Source organism: Haliotis rufescens, unplaced genomic scaffold (assembly GCF_023055435.1).
Source record: "Haliotis rufescens isolate VD_foot unplaced genomic scaffold, xgHalRufe1.0.p SCAF_12, whole genome shotgun sequence".
Classification (NCBI taxonomy): Eukaryota; Metazoa; Mollusca; class Gastropoda; order Lepetellida; family Haliotidae; genus Haliotis; species Haliotis rufescens.
In genome coordinates, this window is record NW_025963802.1 from 42188985 (window position 1) to 42206381 (window position 17397).

Consider the following 17397-nt stretch of genomic DNA (forward strand, 5'->3'; position numbering starts at 1 on the left):
TTCCGCTATTACTCCTTTACCACTCAGTAGTTCTCATGTGTTATTGTAAATGTATTTAAAATGCATTGACGCAAACAAAATGACGACAGATTGTAAACAAAACAAGTGGTTGACATCGTGACATACAGTAAACTACGGTTATAACGAACACGCTTATAACGAACTGACGGATAAAACGAACTTACTTTTTGGTCCCGACTACTTGCTGTAGTTATGCTGTGTATATGCTTATAACGAACTACGGTTATAACGAACTAAAATTAGTAGTCCCTTTGAGTTCGTTATAACCGTACTTTACTGTATATGATTAAGTAGAGCATTTAGGCGACAGAAATAGACTTTTTGATCGGAATACGAATATTCCTTTGTGTACTTTCGTAATAAAGATATGCGAGAGCTTTTGTATTCAAAAGTGTGATACAACATTACAACTAGGTTACGCTGCACGGTTATTCAGTCCGCCCGCCATTGTTGTTGTGGTGACTACAGCAGTGACAAGCATAGGTTTCTCGCAGTAAGTAAATAAACAAATCTTATATCACCTATCTGCTTACTAGGTCAGCTTTGAAATTTCCCAATGCAATCAGTACTATATGTGGCAATACATATAATGTAGAAATCACAGCCATAATCTAGTTCATGCCTATACATTGATATTGATTGTACATGCCCAGTGTCAGACAATATCTTGAGGTCGCATGATTTTCTTGGTGCCATCACTGATTTTCAGTGATCAATTCATATTTCTTCATGACTTTTCTACCTTTTATACCTAATGGAAACTGTTTCGGCAGGTAATTGAGAAATTATTGTGTTCACATGACGTGCCATCTTATAAAGAGGTAATCTGACAACTAAAACGCTCGTAATAACGAAACCGAAAGTTAACATCGCTCTATGAATGTCATCGCATATTTATCAAAGGATTGCATGTGAATGTATGTCATTCCGCACAGGCAATGCTTCCAGGTACTTCCAGTTATCTAGAGGAATATTGAAGGATATATTTGTACAAAACTAGTTTACGGCTTTGTCGATAAATTAAACCTCACATTTTATCATAACAAAATGCATATGTCAATCCACAATTGCAGCTGCCATGGATTTTGAGTATCATATTCATCACAAACAAAACACACATACATCATTATCATCACATTTTCAATTGAACACCCATTCATATCTGTAAAGAAACAATATTGTTTTTAAAGCAGGAAGTCAGAAAATCACAACAGTAATCAAAGGGAGATAACTCATCTATGCCGCAACCTATAGCAGACCACTATTCTATGTCGGCGACGCACGTTCCTATATTCTCAATGTAAATAGGGGGGCACGGGTGGCCCAGTCGTCTAAGGGCGATTCGCTGTGCAGAGTTGCGTCCCTTCGGCACGCCAGAAACCTATCATTGTGGGTTCGAATCCCGGTTCGCCCCGATTATGTTTCTAGGTTTGTCAGCACCATACCCGTGCTCGTGGGTTTCACCGAAGTGGTCAACGTCTGAGACCTGCATCACTTCGGGCTTTCCTCCCACATTAAGCTGACACGCCGTGATATAACTGGAATACTGTTAAAAGCGGCGTTAAACCCAACTCACTCACTCAATGTAAATACATGGGGTCCAGTACGGCGGAATTTATACACCTTTTTTATATCAATCGTATTAATATACGTTTTATTTCAATTTTCGGGATAGATTGATAGAGGGATAGAAAGACAGATAGATCGTGATGAAATTTACAATATAATCCATATACAATGTACTTACATTTAAGTTTATCCTAAAACAAAATCGGCATATTTATTCTGTCCAAGGTGGACTTAAATATTCTATAATATATAAAAGTATCTATTCTGTATCATTAGGTAGCATCATGTCTTTGGGTCGCTACCTGAATGTGAGTCGGAACCCCATACAACAAGTTCGTTCCTTCCTGTCTGAGGCTGGGGAGGCGGAGGAGCTAGGAGTCAACAGTAGCAGTTTTCTTTTCATCCATGACGCGAAAGGTACTATTTGTTTGTTTGTTGTTTAATGGCCAGCTCAGCAATATTCCAGCTATTTAAAGGCGATCGGTAAATAATCGAGTGTGAACCAGGCAATCCAGTGATTGATTTCATGAGCATGGATCTACGCAATTGTGACACGGTGACATACATGAACCAAGTCAGTCTGACCATTCGATCCGGTCAGCACATTTGTGGAAGAACATTCAAACCCTGATCTTCACGGGGCCGAAGAGTGCTAACTTCGTGTGTTTTCATAGGGTAACCTTTTGCTCCCGTTTTACTTTTGAGGTAATGTTAAATAGTCATTAATTGTTAACACATATTTAACGTTAATTTGAGGTATATCTCGTGTATTCACGTGAATATCGTGCAAAATAAAATATATTGTGTTCCAGAAAATGTTCTTCTCCCAGCACATACCTATCAAATACCGCTGTCCCCAGCCCAGATACAGTATCTCAAAGACAAGTCAGCAACACGACGAAGCATCAAACGAAATCTGAAGGATAAAGGTTATAGCTGCGATTTTGATTTTGCCAAATCTACAGTCACTATCTCCAAACCAGTGGAGAAGACGGACCAAGATGCTCTTCAGATTATCAAGGACAGTATATGTGAGGTGGACATTCCGTCAGATGAAATCAAGGATATGGAGGATTGCATGGAGACGTCACCTGTAGAAGGTTCAAGAGATGAAGACGTACAAGTACTGGCTGTCAAGTATGACACGATGGTGACGGTAGTCGGCCCTGCTGGTGCCATACGTCATTTAGATCACTGTGTACAACGGTCAAAACAGAGGCATGAATCTACCGAACCATTAGTGACTGCAAATATGAAAGAAGAATGCGTTCAAATGTCTGAAGACTGTCTCAAATATATTTGCCAGTATAAATGGACACAGTTTGATGCCCTCAAGGAACGTCTCACCGGAGTACAGTTGACAACACAGAGAAATGAAATAAGGGTTAGGGGACCTCAAAAGGAGATTGATGAAGTAGTGAAAAGCATTAAAAGTGAAGTTGAGCGTGTCACAAGCTTCACCCTAACTATCGGTCCTGACATAAGTATCACAGCTGTCGCAGGTGTCTCGAAACGCGTTGGTGAGAAGTATAAATGCATCATTTCTACCCAGGAACATTTCGGTCACATGCAATCCATTCCTTCACGAACGTTAGACTCACTCAGTCTAAGTATATCAGGTATGTCAAACCATCTAAAAAGACCGCAAAAAATGTTTTCCTATTAATATCAATTTGTTGGCATTGTTAACTATTCCAACCAAAAGTATAATTTTCAAGAACTTACTAGTTTGAAAAAATGATTTATATTTTTCATTCATTGAAATCATTCATTAAGTATTTTCTTTACAGAACAAAAGACAAGGAAAGTAATGGTTGTTATGAATGCTCTTGAAAAACAACAGGTATTATTGATTCATATTATTTCTTTCAACAGTCATATGGTGAAGACAATGGAATAATGTTTTCTGCTCTATATAATATTATATTTCCATCATATATTTCAATAATCATATAATTACAATATATGTATTTATTAATTATATCTTATGGTTGGACAACTCTTAAATACCAGACTATGCGTGTGGCTTCCATTCATTTCTATATTCTCAATTTTCAGGCTGATGTCATTGTAAACACCACAAACGGGGAGTTGGTCCTAGACAGAGGGCAGGGAGTGTCCCGGTGTATTTCCCAGGCCGCTGGAAGCGCCATCCATGATCAACTGAAGCGAGATTATCCAAATGGCATCAAACATGGAGAGGTGGCAGAATCCGGACCTGGCAATATCAAAACCTGTAAGACCATTTATCATGGCGCACTTCCTTCATTCCCAGAGAAAGGTAGTCCAAACTATGAGAAGGAAGAAGAAGAATGTTTTAAGGTGGGTAGCAATGCCAAGAACAATGCCTGTTTGATAGCCTTCTTTGGTATTGTAATTATTACAAGCTGAAAAACTGTTGGGGCGTGTGGTAGCCGAGTTGTTAAAGCTTGTGCTCTTCACGCCGAAGGCCCGAGTTCGCTCCCCCACAAGGTACACTGTGCGAAGCCAGTTTCTGGTGTCCCCTGCCTTGATTTTGCTGGACTTTTGCTAAGAGTGGTGTAAAACCTTACTCACTCACTCACTAAAATAAGTCTTGGCATTTCTGCGGATAATCCTGAAGAGAACAACCAGTGATTTCATGTGATACATTGGTAAACTTAAATATGCAACAGTGATTCTGTTGTAGAATTATAATTGCTGATGTTTTGTGAATAAATGAAACTGCAAATAGAACCATTTTCATCTGAATACTGTCCGCCTCCTTGGTCTAGTGGTAGAGCGTCCGCCCGGAGAGCGGAAGGTCCGGGGAGCGATCCCCGGCCGCGTCCTACCAAAAGATGTTAAAATATGGTACTCGTTGTTACCCTGCTTGTTGGCGCTCGACATTAAGGGCCTAAAACAGGGACTGGTCGGCTCGGAGTCAGTATACTGTGTCTGAGAGGGGTATTCATGTTAAACTGCGGCATGGTGTCTCACTGGGCTAGCACTATAAAATCGGCTTCAATCTGCACTAGTACAAGCACACACACTCTTGAAAGAGCATCTTGACTACCATCAACTTGGTTGTGACAATTTCATGTGTTACATCAACAGACTTGTTTAGATGTTTAGATCCTCCGTGAATACAGTTGGTAAGAAAACATCCAACATCTCAATGCTCTGGTAGACTGGGTTCTACATGACACAGAGCAATAATATACATTAATATATATCATAAATCTGCAACACTGAATTTCGCAACATCATTCAATTGAAATATTCCCAAAGGGTAGTTCAGATCTGTTTCCTTGTGCAGTGGATGGTGTCCTTGGTATTCAACTGTCTCATCAAGGCATCAGAGAAACGGTACACCTCTATTGCCTTCCCTGCCCTTGGAACTGGAGTCCTGAAGTACCCAGTCCAACACGTGGTCCAGCTGATGTACAAAGCTATCCGTCTCTTCAACGAGGACAAGGGAACTGGGTCTATCAGTGAGATCATTATCGTGATCTACCCCGAAACAAAGCTCTCGGTGAAACAGGTATTGTTTAGTTTTCTGAAGTTATTATTCTTGTGTGGGCCGCACTTGCGATCATGTCGTCCACTTTGGCGCAATATCGTGGCGCAGGGTTACGTCCCTCGGGCGTGCCAGACACCTATGAGCGTTGGTTCGAATCCTGATTATGTTTGTTGGTTAGTCAGCACCAGGCACATGCATGTGGGGTTTACCAAAGATGTAAACGTCAAATACATGAGACATAAAGGGCGCGCTGTGATATAACTGAAATATTGTTCAAATTTGTGTTAAAACCACGCTCACTCGATGATTTGTGATCTTTAAACTACATTTTCAGCAAGTTATAACAAGTTTATGCTACCAATGTTAATTATTGTTTTTTTGGTTGAAAAGAGGGTCTAATGTATGTAGTTCCTGAGCATTTAAAACTGTTTTTTGTTGTTTTTTAGCTGTTTCTAGCTCATCGCCATACATACAAGCTGAAGACAAGGCATCTCACGGGAATACAGGAGTTTCACGAAGGTGCGAAGTCGAAATGGCGTTGATAGAAGATCTAAATACTATCGTTATATACATTAGATGAATGTTAGATAGTACCCTACTAAACAGTAAGGGGCGGTGGGGTAGCCTAGTGGTTGAAGCGTTCGCTCATCACATGGGTACAATGTGTGAAGCCTATTCTGGTGTACTGCTGGAATATTGCCAAAAGCGGCGTAAAACTATACTCACTCACTCACGTAACAGTAAATACAAACTTTCCCATGGTAATCCGCGAAATAACAATGGATAGATAGAACAGTTTTGCCTTGAGGGTAAATATAATGCTCCTGACATCTACGGAATAAAGAGTTGCTAGGCAACATGGATAATGTTACATGACACTTGTGTGATCAAATGACTTTCCTCAACACGTTATCTTTTGTGACTTTCTATTTTCGTGGATGTATATTTATTGTCTGCGGTAAATGTTTCTATTTCGCATCTATGTATAGAGATGAAAAAGGACCACAAGCGGAAGTGCGAGGTTCGAGTCCACGTGGGTAACACCCTTCTGCAGGTTGTAAACGGCGAGGTGCATGATGCCAAGGAAGTCACGGAGGTTCTCCTTGTTCTGTGGAATGATAAGGAGATAGAGAGTAAGTTGTTTGTTTGTACGTTTGTTTGTTTGTTTGTTTGTTGTTTTAACACTCAGCAATATTCCGGCTATATGACGGCCGTTTGTAAATAACCGAGTCAGACAAGACAATCCTGCGATTGACATCATGAGCATCGATCCACGCAATTGGGATACAATGACATGCATCAACCAAGTCAACGAGCCTGACCACCCGATCCCGTTAGTCGCCTTTCGCGACAAGCATACTTACCTTTAACGGCAAGCATGGGTTGCTGAAGACCTATTCTACCCCGGATCTTCACGGGTTAGATAAAGTAAAGTAAAATCATGAATTAAATCGTATGAGGTATGTAATGTTTAGGTGGTGAATAAAGTCTCTCGTAACCTTTGGTTGTCACAGTAAATGGATTGGGTGGACAGGCAATATCACTTTGCTCATAATATCAATCACTGGTTTGTCTGGTACCGACGCGATTATTTTGGTGAAGCCGTAAAGCCGTGATACTGCTGACAGTGGCGTGAAACAACAAACAAATTTGTGAACCAAAACATGAAATTCGTGGAAAATGTTCAAACATTTTTTTTCTACAAAGTACCACAAGATGAACGTTCCGAGAGAAATAGTCATAACCTATGTATACCTTGTATTACAGATCCGGCAGAGAATCCAGGGCTTATGAGCATATATCCACAAAGAATAGAATGGCAAGGCGCCGCTTATGGTTTGTGTTTAATAGCATATGGGGGTTGCCTAGTTGGTTAAAGCGCTCGATCATCACGCCGAGACCCGGGTTCGATTCCCGACATGGGTACAATGTGTTAAGCCCATTTCTGGTGTCCCCCGCCCTGATAACGCTGGAATATTGCTAAAAGCGGCGTAAAACCATACTCACTCACTAATATCATATGGATTATCGATGCAGAAAACATAGATCATCGATAAAGATCGTTCAATCTCTCATTCATTCATTCATTCACCGCCTCCGTGGTTGACTGGTAGAGAATCTGCGGAAGGTCCTGGGATCGATCCCCGGTTGTGTCATACCAAAAGATGTTAAAAGAAGGTACTTGTTAACTGCCTGGCGCACGGCAATAAGGGGCGAAAAGAGGACTGGTCGGCTTGGGGTCAGTATACTGTGTCTGAGAAGGGTATTCATGTTAAACTGTGACATGGTATCTCAGTGGGTTAGCACTATAAAATGGGCATAGACCCGGACTAGTACACGCAGCCACACTCACGTGCATTGCTAGTCGCCATATAAGTGCAATAATCTTGAACGCGACGTTAATCCCCATTTCACCGAACCTCATTCATTAATTTAGGATCGATGTATGTCCACGGAGCATGCCTTTCTTAGCTTTGGCTCATCAGTATATATCTACCAGCTCTGAAGTCAACACGATTTGAGGTATCAAGCCATAGCAGTAATAAATTGCGAAATGTCACACAATAGTGTCATATCTGTCTTTGTTATCTGTTTATTTTTCTCATAAAAATACCCGTTGTTACAGTGTCTGAACTAAGCGAGACCATGTGTGCTCTGGACAGTACAACCCTGGCTACGGGGACGCTGATACACTCTTACTGCCCTGAGAACAAGCTAGAACTCGCGAGTCAAGCTATTGCAGAAGGGATAAGAAACGCTGGTGACAAACTACAGCGCAACACCATCACCATCCCCATCGCTCCTTCAGGTGAGAGCTGCTGGCACGATGACTGCATCCATAAAGGCATTTAGTTATGTATCCAAAGTGCATATACTTACTCCTTCATCCTGCATTATATTGGGTCCTGAAAGTGAGGCTAGAACTTAAATGGTAAGTAATGTCTTTCAGTTTGTTACCATTCTAGTCAAGGCATGGTATCTTATACAGCTTAGATACATCTGGTCAGCGGGTCAGCTTGGGGGATGTTTTGGTGATATTATGTTTCATGCAATAACAATCTGATCATTCCCCTGTCGAAACAATGGACAGGTTTTTAGAAATTTTCCCAGGAAGAATCTGCGGTTGTCTTTACTCTCGATATAACTGAATATATCAGTTCATCACCTCGAACCCTGGTTCCATAACAATAATGTACAAACGTCAATTTGCATTGAGTAGCACTGACACTTTCAAACATCTACAGTAAACTACGGTTATAACGAACACGCTTATAACGAACTGGCGGATATAACGAACTTACTTTTTGGTCCCGACTACTTGCTGTAGTCATGCTGTATATGTATTTATAACGAACTACGGTTATAACGAACTAAAATTAGTAGTCCCTTTGAGGTCGTTATAACCGTAGTTTACTGTATCTTGTTTTGTGTGTCTGATTGTCTGGTGTGTTACATGTCACCGTTGCGTCGGGAAACATTTTCATGCACATTCTATAAGTGGAGGGTGCTACCGTTAGAGAACGACATGCTTACCCTCTGCTTGAACACCTGTTCCAGCACTGATTTTCAGTGATCCATTCATATAATTTTCACCGCTTTTTTTCCTTTTCCGCCCAATGGAATCTGTTTCGGCGGATATCTGAGAGTGTTTATTCTCGGATGTTGATGTTTTATATGTATGTATGCTTTTACAGGCACAATGGCGAAAAAACCAAATGCTGCTGCTCGGTTGGTGCACGCTGGAGTGACGAAAGCCAGCGGCTGTGTGCATGTTGTCACAGTCATCATCCCTGAAATCCACACATTTTCACCATTTGTCACCAAACTAGCAGAGTTGTGCAAGGGTGAGCTGCAAGTTCGTGCTAACATCGACAGGTCGCCGGTTGCAGGTATGGATGTTTTTTTGAAAAGTTAGATTTAGAATTGATGTTGCATATTTGACAGTTTGCGAGTGGGCAAGACATGGCCGCTTCATTGGACGATTAAAGGGAGATAACACCGTTGTGGAGCAATCGATCTGGGAACCTGTGAAATTTTAAGTCTTTGAAAGGCATTTAGAAGTGACACACATAAGGCAGAGAATGTACGAATATCAACTTCTTTATTATGAGGAACACAACGTGTCGGCGTATATACTTACTCCTTCATCATGATATCGTTCACCAGGATGAAGGAGTAAGTACATAGTCCGTCATCATGATATCATTCACCAGGATGAAGTAGTAAGTATACACTCGGTCATCATGATATCGTTCACCAGGATGAAGGAGTTAGTATATACTCTGTCATCATGATATCATTCACCAGGATGAAGTAGTAAGTATACACTCGGTCATGATATCGTTCACCAGGATGAAGGAGTTAGTATATACTCTGTCATCATGATATCGTTCACCAGGATGAAAGAGTAAGTATACACTACGTCATCATGATATCGTTCATCAGGATGAAGGAGTAAGTATATACTCCGTCATCATGAGATCGTTCCCTAGGATGAAGGAGTAAGTATACACTACGTCATCATGATATCGTTCACCAGGATGAAAGAGTAAGTATACACTACGTCATCATGATATCGTTCTCCAGGATGAAGGAGTAAGTATATACTCCGTCATCATGAGATCGTTCACCAGGATGAAGGAGTAAGTATATACTCTGTCATCATAATATCGTTCATCAGGATGAATGAGTAAGTATACACTACGTCATCATGATATCGTTCATCAGGATGAAGGAGTAAGTATATACTCCGTCATCATGAGATCGTTCACCAGGATGAAGGAGTAAGTATCGACTCCTTCATCATGATATCGTTCATCAGGATGAAGGAGTAAGTATATACTCCGTCATCATGAGATCGTTCACCAGGATGAAGTAGTAAGTATATACTCCGTCATCATGAGATCGTTCACCAGGATGAAGTAGTAAGTATATACTCTGTCATCATAATATCGTTCATCAGGATGAAGGAGTAAGTATATACTCCGTCATCATGATATCGTTCATCAGGATGAAGGAGTAAGTATATACTCTGTCATCATGATATCGTTCATCAGGATGAAGGAGTAAGTATATACTCCGTCATCATGAGATCGTTCACCAGGATGAAGGAGTCAGTGTATACTCCGTCTTCATGATATCGTTCACCAGGATAAAGTAGTAAGTATACACTTCGTCATCATGAGATCGTTCACCAGGATGAAGGAGTAAGTATATACTACGTCATCATGATATCGTTCATCGGGATGAAGGAGTAAGTATATACTCCGTCATCATGATATCGTTCACCAGGATGAAGGTGTAAGTATATACTACGTCATCATGAGATCGTTCACCAGGATAAAGGAGTAAGTATATACTACGTCATCATGATATCGTTCATCGGGATGAAGGAATCAGTATACACAACGTCATCCTGATATCGTTCACCAGGATGAAGGAGTAAGTATATACTATGTCATCATGAGATCGTTCACCAGGATAAAGGAGTAAGTATACACTACGTCATCATGATATCGTTCATCAGGATGAAGGAGTAAGTATATACTCCGTCATCATGAGATCGTGCATCAGGATGAAGGAGTAAGTATATACTCCGTCATCATGAGATCGTGCATCAAGATGAAGGAGTAAGTATATACTCCGTCATCATGATATCGTTCACCAGGATGAAGGAGTAAGTATATACTACGTCATCATGATATCGTTCACCGGGATGAAGGAGTCAGTGTATACTCCGTCATCATGATATCGTTCACCAGGATGAAGGAGTAAGTATATGCTCCATCATCATGATATCGTTCACCAGGATGAAGGAGTAAGTATATGCTCCATCATCATGATATCGTTCACCAGGATGAAGGAGTAAGTATATACTCCGTCATCATGAGATCGTGCATCAGGATGAAGGAGTAAGTATATACTACGTCATCATGAGATCGTTCACCAGGATGAAGGAGTAAGTATGTACTCCGTCATCATGATATCGTTCTCCAGGATGAAGGAGTAAGTATACACTACCTCATCATGATATCGTTCATCGGGATGAAGGAATCAGTATACACAACGTCATCATGATATCGTTCATCAGGATGAAGGAGTAAGTATACACTACGTCATCATGATATCGTTCATCAGGATGAAGGTGTAAGTATACACTATGTCATCATGATATCAGTCATCAGGATGAAGGAGTAAGTATACACTCCGTCATCATGATATCGTTCACCAGGATGAAGGAGTAAGTATACACTACGTCATCATGATATCGTTCACCAGGATGAAGGAGTAAGTATACACTCCGTCATCATGAGATCGTTCACCAGGATGAAGGAGTAAGTATATACTCCGTCATCATGAGATCGTGCATCAGGATGAAGGAGTAAGTATACACTACGTCATCATGATATCGTTCACCAGGATGAAGGAGTAAGTATACACTCCGTCATCATGAGATCGTTCACCAGGATGAAGGAGTAAGTATATACTCCGTCATCATGATATCGTTCATCAGGATGAAGGAGTAAGTATATACTCCGTCATCATGAGATCGTTCACCAGGATGAAGGAGTAAGTATATACTCCGTCATCATGAGATCGTTCACCAGGATGAAGGAGTAAGTATATACTCCGTCATCATGATATCGTTCACCAGGATGAAGGAGTAAGTATATACTCCGTCATCATGATATCGTTCATCAGGATGAAGGAGTAAGTATACACTCCGTCATCATGAGATCGTTCACCAGGATGAAGGAGTAAGTATACACTACGTCATCATGAGATCGTTCACCAGGATGAAGTAGTAAGTATATACTCCGTCATCATGAGATCGTTCACCAGGATGAAGGAGTAAGTATATACTCCGTCATCATGATATCGTTCACCAGGATGAAGGAGTAAGTATATACTCCGTCATCATGATATCGTTCATCAGGATGAAGGAGTAAGTATACACTACGTCATCATGAGATCGTTCACCAGGATGAAGGAGTAAGTATACACTACGTCATCATGAGATCGTTCACCAGGATGAAGTAGTAAGTATATACTCCGTCATCATGAGATCGTTCACCAGGATGAAGGAGTAAGTATATACTCCGTCATCATGATATCGTTCATCAGGATGAAGGAGTAAGTATACACTACGTCATCATGAGATCGTTCACCAGGATGAAGGAGTAAGTATATACTCCGTCATCATGATATCGTTCACCAGGATGAAGGAGTAAGTATACACTCCGAAACGTTGTGTTCCTCATAATAGAGAAGTTGACATCCATAAATTTTCTTCCTTACAAGAAATATTAGTAAATCGTTTCTCACGACACAGAAATGAAACCGTTTTCAAGCGATTTGCATATGGATATCTTGATCAAATATCGTTCCTCATATATTTTTAAGCTATGTTTTCTGGTTATTTTAACATAATTTGCCTTTTGCACATTTCCTTCTTTCTTAATCTCCTCATGTTATGTCTTTGGTTTCAAGATTTAACATTTAATTATTTATATTTATATCTAAACTTTAGTTTATCTCACGTTTCGTCCGCAAATATACGTTGTACATATCTCGCAAATATTGATATTTTTTTAAAAAGTAATTAAAGCACACGTTCATAAACAAAACTATGGTGGTACCAATTATTACGAGGTGATATTAAAGTTGGACCACAATGATTCACCAATAAATAAGACCGACAGAAAGTACTAATTTATAAATTTGCAAAATCAGTACATGACGACACAGTATAAGAAAATAATCAATAAATTATATTGAAACACATAGTTTAGGTCTAATAGGTGGGAGTGGCATAAGTACCGTGCTCAAGAATGAATATTGTGAAATGCACTCATGAATGTACAGAATTGTGGCACTGTCGAATGTCTTAAAACAGCATTTCTCCGTACTCAGAATACAGAATTGTTTTGGAAGTGGGCAGGACGTCGGCGTTTACAATTAGGTGTCCAATTCGTCCAATTCGTGTTTGTTTGCCGTACTAAATATATAGCAATATTCCAGCTATATGACGGCGGTCTGTAAATAATCGAGTCTGGACCAGGCAATCCAGTAATTGATATCATGAGCATCAATCCTCACAAATTGGATTGATGACATGTATCAACCAAGTCAGCGAGCCTGACCACCCTATCCCGTTAGTCGCCTCTTACAAGCATAGTCGCCTTTTACGGCAAACATGGGTTGCTGAAGATTGAAGACCTATTGAAACCCGGATCTTCACGGGTGTAGACAAGTAAATAAGAAACGAGCAAGGGCTTCTGTATAGGCCCCACTAGCCGCCTTCAGACTCCCCCTTCCCGAACTTCCCGAATGACAAGGGTTTTGTTGCTTTTATTTTCTTCAACCATTTGCTACACTACTTTCACTACTAAAACATTTACAAAAGTAAAATCTTGATGTCTGTTGAATATTAAAGAATTACTGATAACGAGAACGCATCATACCATTCTATTGTTTAGTTATTGTAGTTTTGACTGAAATGTCCAAAATTGAACATCTTCCTAAATATTTGAAATATGTCGTTAATGTCCAAATCACAAATGCCTTTATCGTTCCTCCCAGAGGACCTATGGAAGGGGACGTACGCGGAGAAAGCGCACCTGTCCCAGGTTAGTCGTCTGTCCACAAGGGTTGTGACGATTGCTGGATGTCAATATATCATAACTTCGGACTCGGAAGACACGAACCGGAACGCTGCCGAGGAATTTAAGATGGAGCTTACCAAAGAGATACCTCCTCACAGTTACATCAATTTCGAATGAGAAGTCATGTCGCAATAACAAGCAGGAGAAAAGCGTACCAAGATCTTGTAAACATTATGTTGGTTGGTTGGTTTGTTGTTTAACGCCGCACTCAGCAATATTCCAACTTTATGACGGCGATCTGTAAATAATCGAGTCTGGACCAGACAATCCAGTGATTAATATCATGAGCATCAACCCACGCAATTGGGATACGATGACATGCATCAACCAAGTCAGCGAGCCTGACCACCCGATCCCGTTAGTCGTCTTTTACGACAAGCATAGTCACCTTTTACGACAGGCAAGGGTTGCTGAAGACCTATTCAACCCCGGAATCTTCACAGGTTTAAACATTATGTAACCACCTTATGTAATCACCATAGTACAGAAATGTATTCAGATTATTTTACATTATCGTTTGTTCATGTATACGCTAGCCAGGTCTTCATTAATCTTTACTTATGAAGAATATGCTACCAATATAAACTGAGGGGCAAAAGAAAGTAAACCGAGGATTTTTTTAACTATCATAGTATCATTCCTATTATATTACTATTTGATAGTTTTTGTGTGTTTGTTTATTTGTTGTTTAATACGCCGCACTCAGCAATATTCAAGCTATATGACGGCGGTCTGTAAATGATCGAGGCTGGACCAGACAATCCAGTGATTAATATCATGCAAGACATATATGCGATTATCCGTACATTTGTTGTGACAATGTTATCGCACTATAAGTGATTTGTGTTTTACGCCACTTACAATATTTCAATGTTATATCAGGGCGTTTAGGTATGAACTATCACCAAGATGTCATTGACAATACAACAACCATAGGATTGCTATCCACACATTTATCTTTTGTATTTAGACTTTAGACTTTTTTTACTTTAACTGTCGTAAAAGAGTTTTGTCTTTGTGCCATACAATGTGTGAAACCCATTTCCGGTGTCCTTCATCCTGATGTTGCAAGAATATTGGAATTGAAATTTTGTAGAAATGTATGTATTGTGTTTGTTTTGTTTGTTTGTTGTTTAGCACCGCTGTCAGCAATATTCGAGCTATATGACCGTGGTTTGTAAGTAATCGAGTCTGGACCAGACACTCCAGTGATTGATATCATGTGTATCGATCCATGCAATTGGGATACGATGACATGCATCAACCAAGTCAGCGAGCCTGAACACCCGGTTCCCTGCTTGTGATATAGTCGGAATCGTTCAATCGACTCTGCTTCATGCAGAGATTTCTATTGGATATGGTTTTGTCGCTTTATTTATATAATTGAAATGACTGTTATCCATCAGTCACCAACGGTTTGCAGCACTAATCTGTGGCTGATTATTTTGATTTTCAAGGAAAATTCTAATTTACCGTATTCGACGTAATAAGCGCCCAGGGCGCTCTCAAAAATAGAAATAGGGGGATCTTATTAGAATATTATTTTGGTGAAAAAAACGGAGTTGAAAGATAAATTTCGTGGTTTATGCTGACGGTCTGAACTGTTTATATACGGTAGATATATTTTTCCTGAAATTAATAGCCCATAATTTAGGGACCGGTGTATATAACACAAGCGCTTATTAGAGCGGGGCGCTCATTACGTCGAATACGGTACCCATCAGCACTTGTGTATTATGCGAAAACAAATGTTTATGATAATAATTATTAAATCAAATTAAAATATACAAAATAAAAAACATTTAGAAGTACTCTTTGAAAACTCACTAAGCGCCAGTACAGTTCATTATTTTATATGATAATAAGATAATTTCAACTGAAAATCAAACATATGATACAATCAACTGAGATGTATAGTTGTTTTTGCTCCTCAGTTTAGGTGTATATGCATCGCAATTCTACGACCTAAAACCCCCATGTCACAGCAAGGAATATAAGTGAGGAAAAGGAGAACATTTAGGACTTTAGGTACCCGTCGTCATGATCGAGACATCAATGTTTTCAATATTTCTATGAGGCATTTTAAGGGGCACCTTGCCGAGGCTGGAGAGTTAACTGACTGCGAAAGTCCAGTTTCCACCCTTGCCGAACTAGGTTGGAATTCCTGGGCTCGATCGTAGCCCAGTCATCTGATCGATAATCAAGATCTATATTGTGATAAAACGGGTCTTACATCGCGAGGTGCATCAAATCACGCTAGCACCTTGATTAAAAACATGCAAAGGTTTGGAAAATATCTGTTGACAACGAGTTGGCGATGCACATGTTTTGCAAATCCTTCAGTCGACCGAAATCTGCACGGCAGTTTACGAACCGGATTTCGTTTTCGTTGCGAGATTTTGATTGGACTATGGATAAACTCGTTAGTCCAGCCAAACTGTAACTCCATAATACCAGCCTAGATCGGCAAGGGTGGAAACAGGACTTTTAAAGTCAGTTAACTCTCTTGCCTCGGGAAGATGTGTAAGGGGAGAAGTGTTTGTTGTCATTGGTTAGATGCTTCACTGTTAACTTTCCCTTGGGAAAGGCATGATTGTTCTGAGTTAGGGACCTGGTACAAGTTTCATCTTTGGATAAATAATTTTGTATGATTTTGTATGGAGACAAAAAAGTTAAAACAAGTGCTGCAATACCACATATTTATTTCATTAATACTATGAGCCTTAATTAAAAACATAAATACACCATGCAACAATGTGCTTTTGTGGCAAACAATTTCTTGTCTTCAACAGCATGAAGCATAATTATGGTTTCAAACATTATCTTGGACAATTTATTTTGATCGATAAAATCACACATACACACAATATATTAGTCCTGCACGATGACCGTGGAATATATTTATTTTTTGAAAAAACATAATCTAGAAATGCATACAAAAGCAAGTCTAGCCAGCATAGGGATTTTTAAAATATTTTTAGAGTCAAGAAGGATATTGTGTAATATAAGATTTCAGAGACTTATATAAATAGAGGATATGTGTTGAGTGAAATATCATGTTTCTCTCATCTCGTGACGGGGGAAGGAGATATTTTAACGAGTGGCTTAATATAACACACAATTTTGCTTTCATATGAAGCATTATGAGAACTGGGGAGCCAATATGCAAGTATTACACGCATTCACACACGGAAGAAATTTATAGTTAATATTGTATATTTTTCAATCAGTCTGAACACATGTATATCAAAAAAGCAAATAAACAAGTCCATGGAAAATGCTTTGTTGCACTTTAATGTTTTTTTGCCTTCACTTAGACATTCATAACAGTAAGAGAAGGTTTGGGATTCCTCTTGAAAGTACTAAAATAACAACTGTTGTTTACTGAACAGAGAGTTTTTATGATAAAAACGTTGACAATAAATTTCTTCTCTCATTTTCCAATGTAGTTCACTTCAAAAAAATTCTCTTTTGCTAAACTGTTAAGAACAATGTTAACACGATCCGACGGTAATGAGCCTGTTGAATGTTACCCTGTGAGATCTGTCAAATCCTTCACGGATTCTACACTATCTACAGGTTCAGCCATATCCAATTTCCTCCACTAGTTATTGGAAACGTTCATGAAAATATTTCCTTTCTCCCTTAATCCCATCTTTT

General features: G+C 39.6%; 2 protein-coding genes across 3 annotated transcripts in view; both read left to right on the forward strand.

Moving 5' to 3' along the window:
* LOC125378263 overlaps nt 1–496 on the forward strand; it is an 18191-nt gene extending 17695 nt beyond the window's left edge. The window contains exon 13 of the transcript XR_007220175.1: nt 436–496. The gene's annotated coding sequence lies outside the window, so the exon portion shown is untranslated. The remainder of the gene's footprint in view (nt 1–435) is intronic.
* Nucleotides 436–14840, forward strand: LOC124113894. Of its 2 annotated transcripts, none has more exons than XM_048393701.1 (12): nt 436–514; nt 1867–2007; nt 2403–3209; nt 3381–3433; nt 3649–3912; nt 4868–5092; nt 5518–5590; nt 6061–6204; nt 6839–6907; nt 7698–7880; nt 8767–8961; nt 13655–14840. In XM_048393701.1, exons 2-12 carry the CDS (start codon nt 1875–1877, stop codon nt 13852–13854), a joined length of 2346 nt encoding a protein of 781 aa, XP_048249658.1. In that variant the 5' UTR covers nt 436–514; nt 1867–1874; the 3' UTR covers nt 13855–14840. The 2 variants fall into 2 exon arrangements, with proteins under 2 accessions (XP_048249658.1, XP_048249657.1); XM_048393700.1 differs by lacking the exon at nt 436–514 and adding an exon at nt 945–969.
* The last annotated feature ends 2557 nt before the right edge of the window (nt 14841–17397 follow it).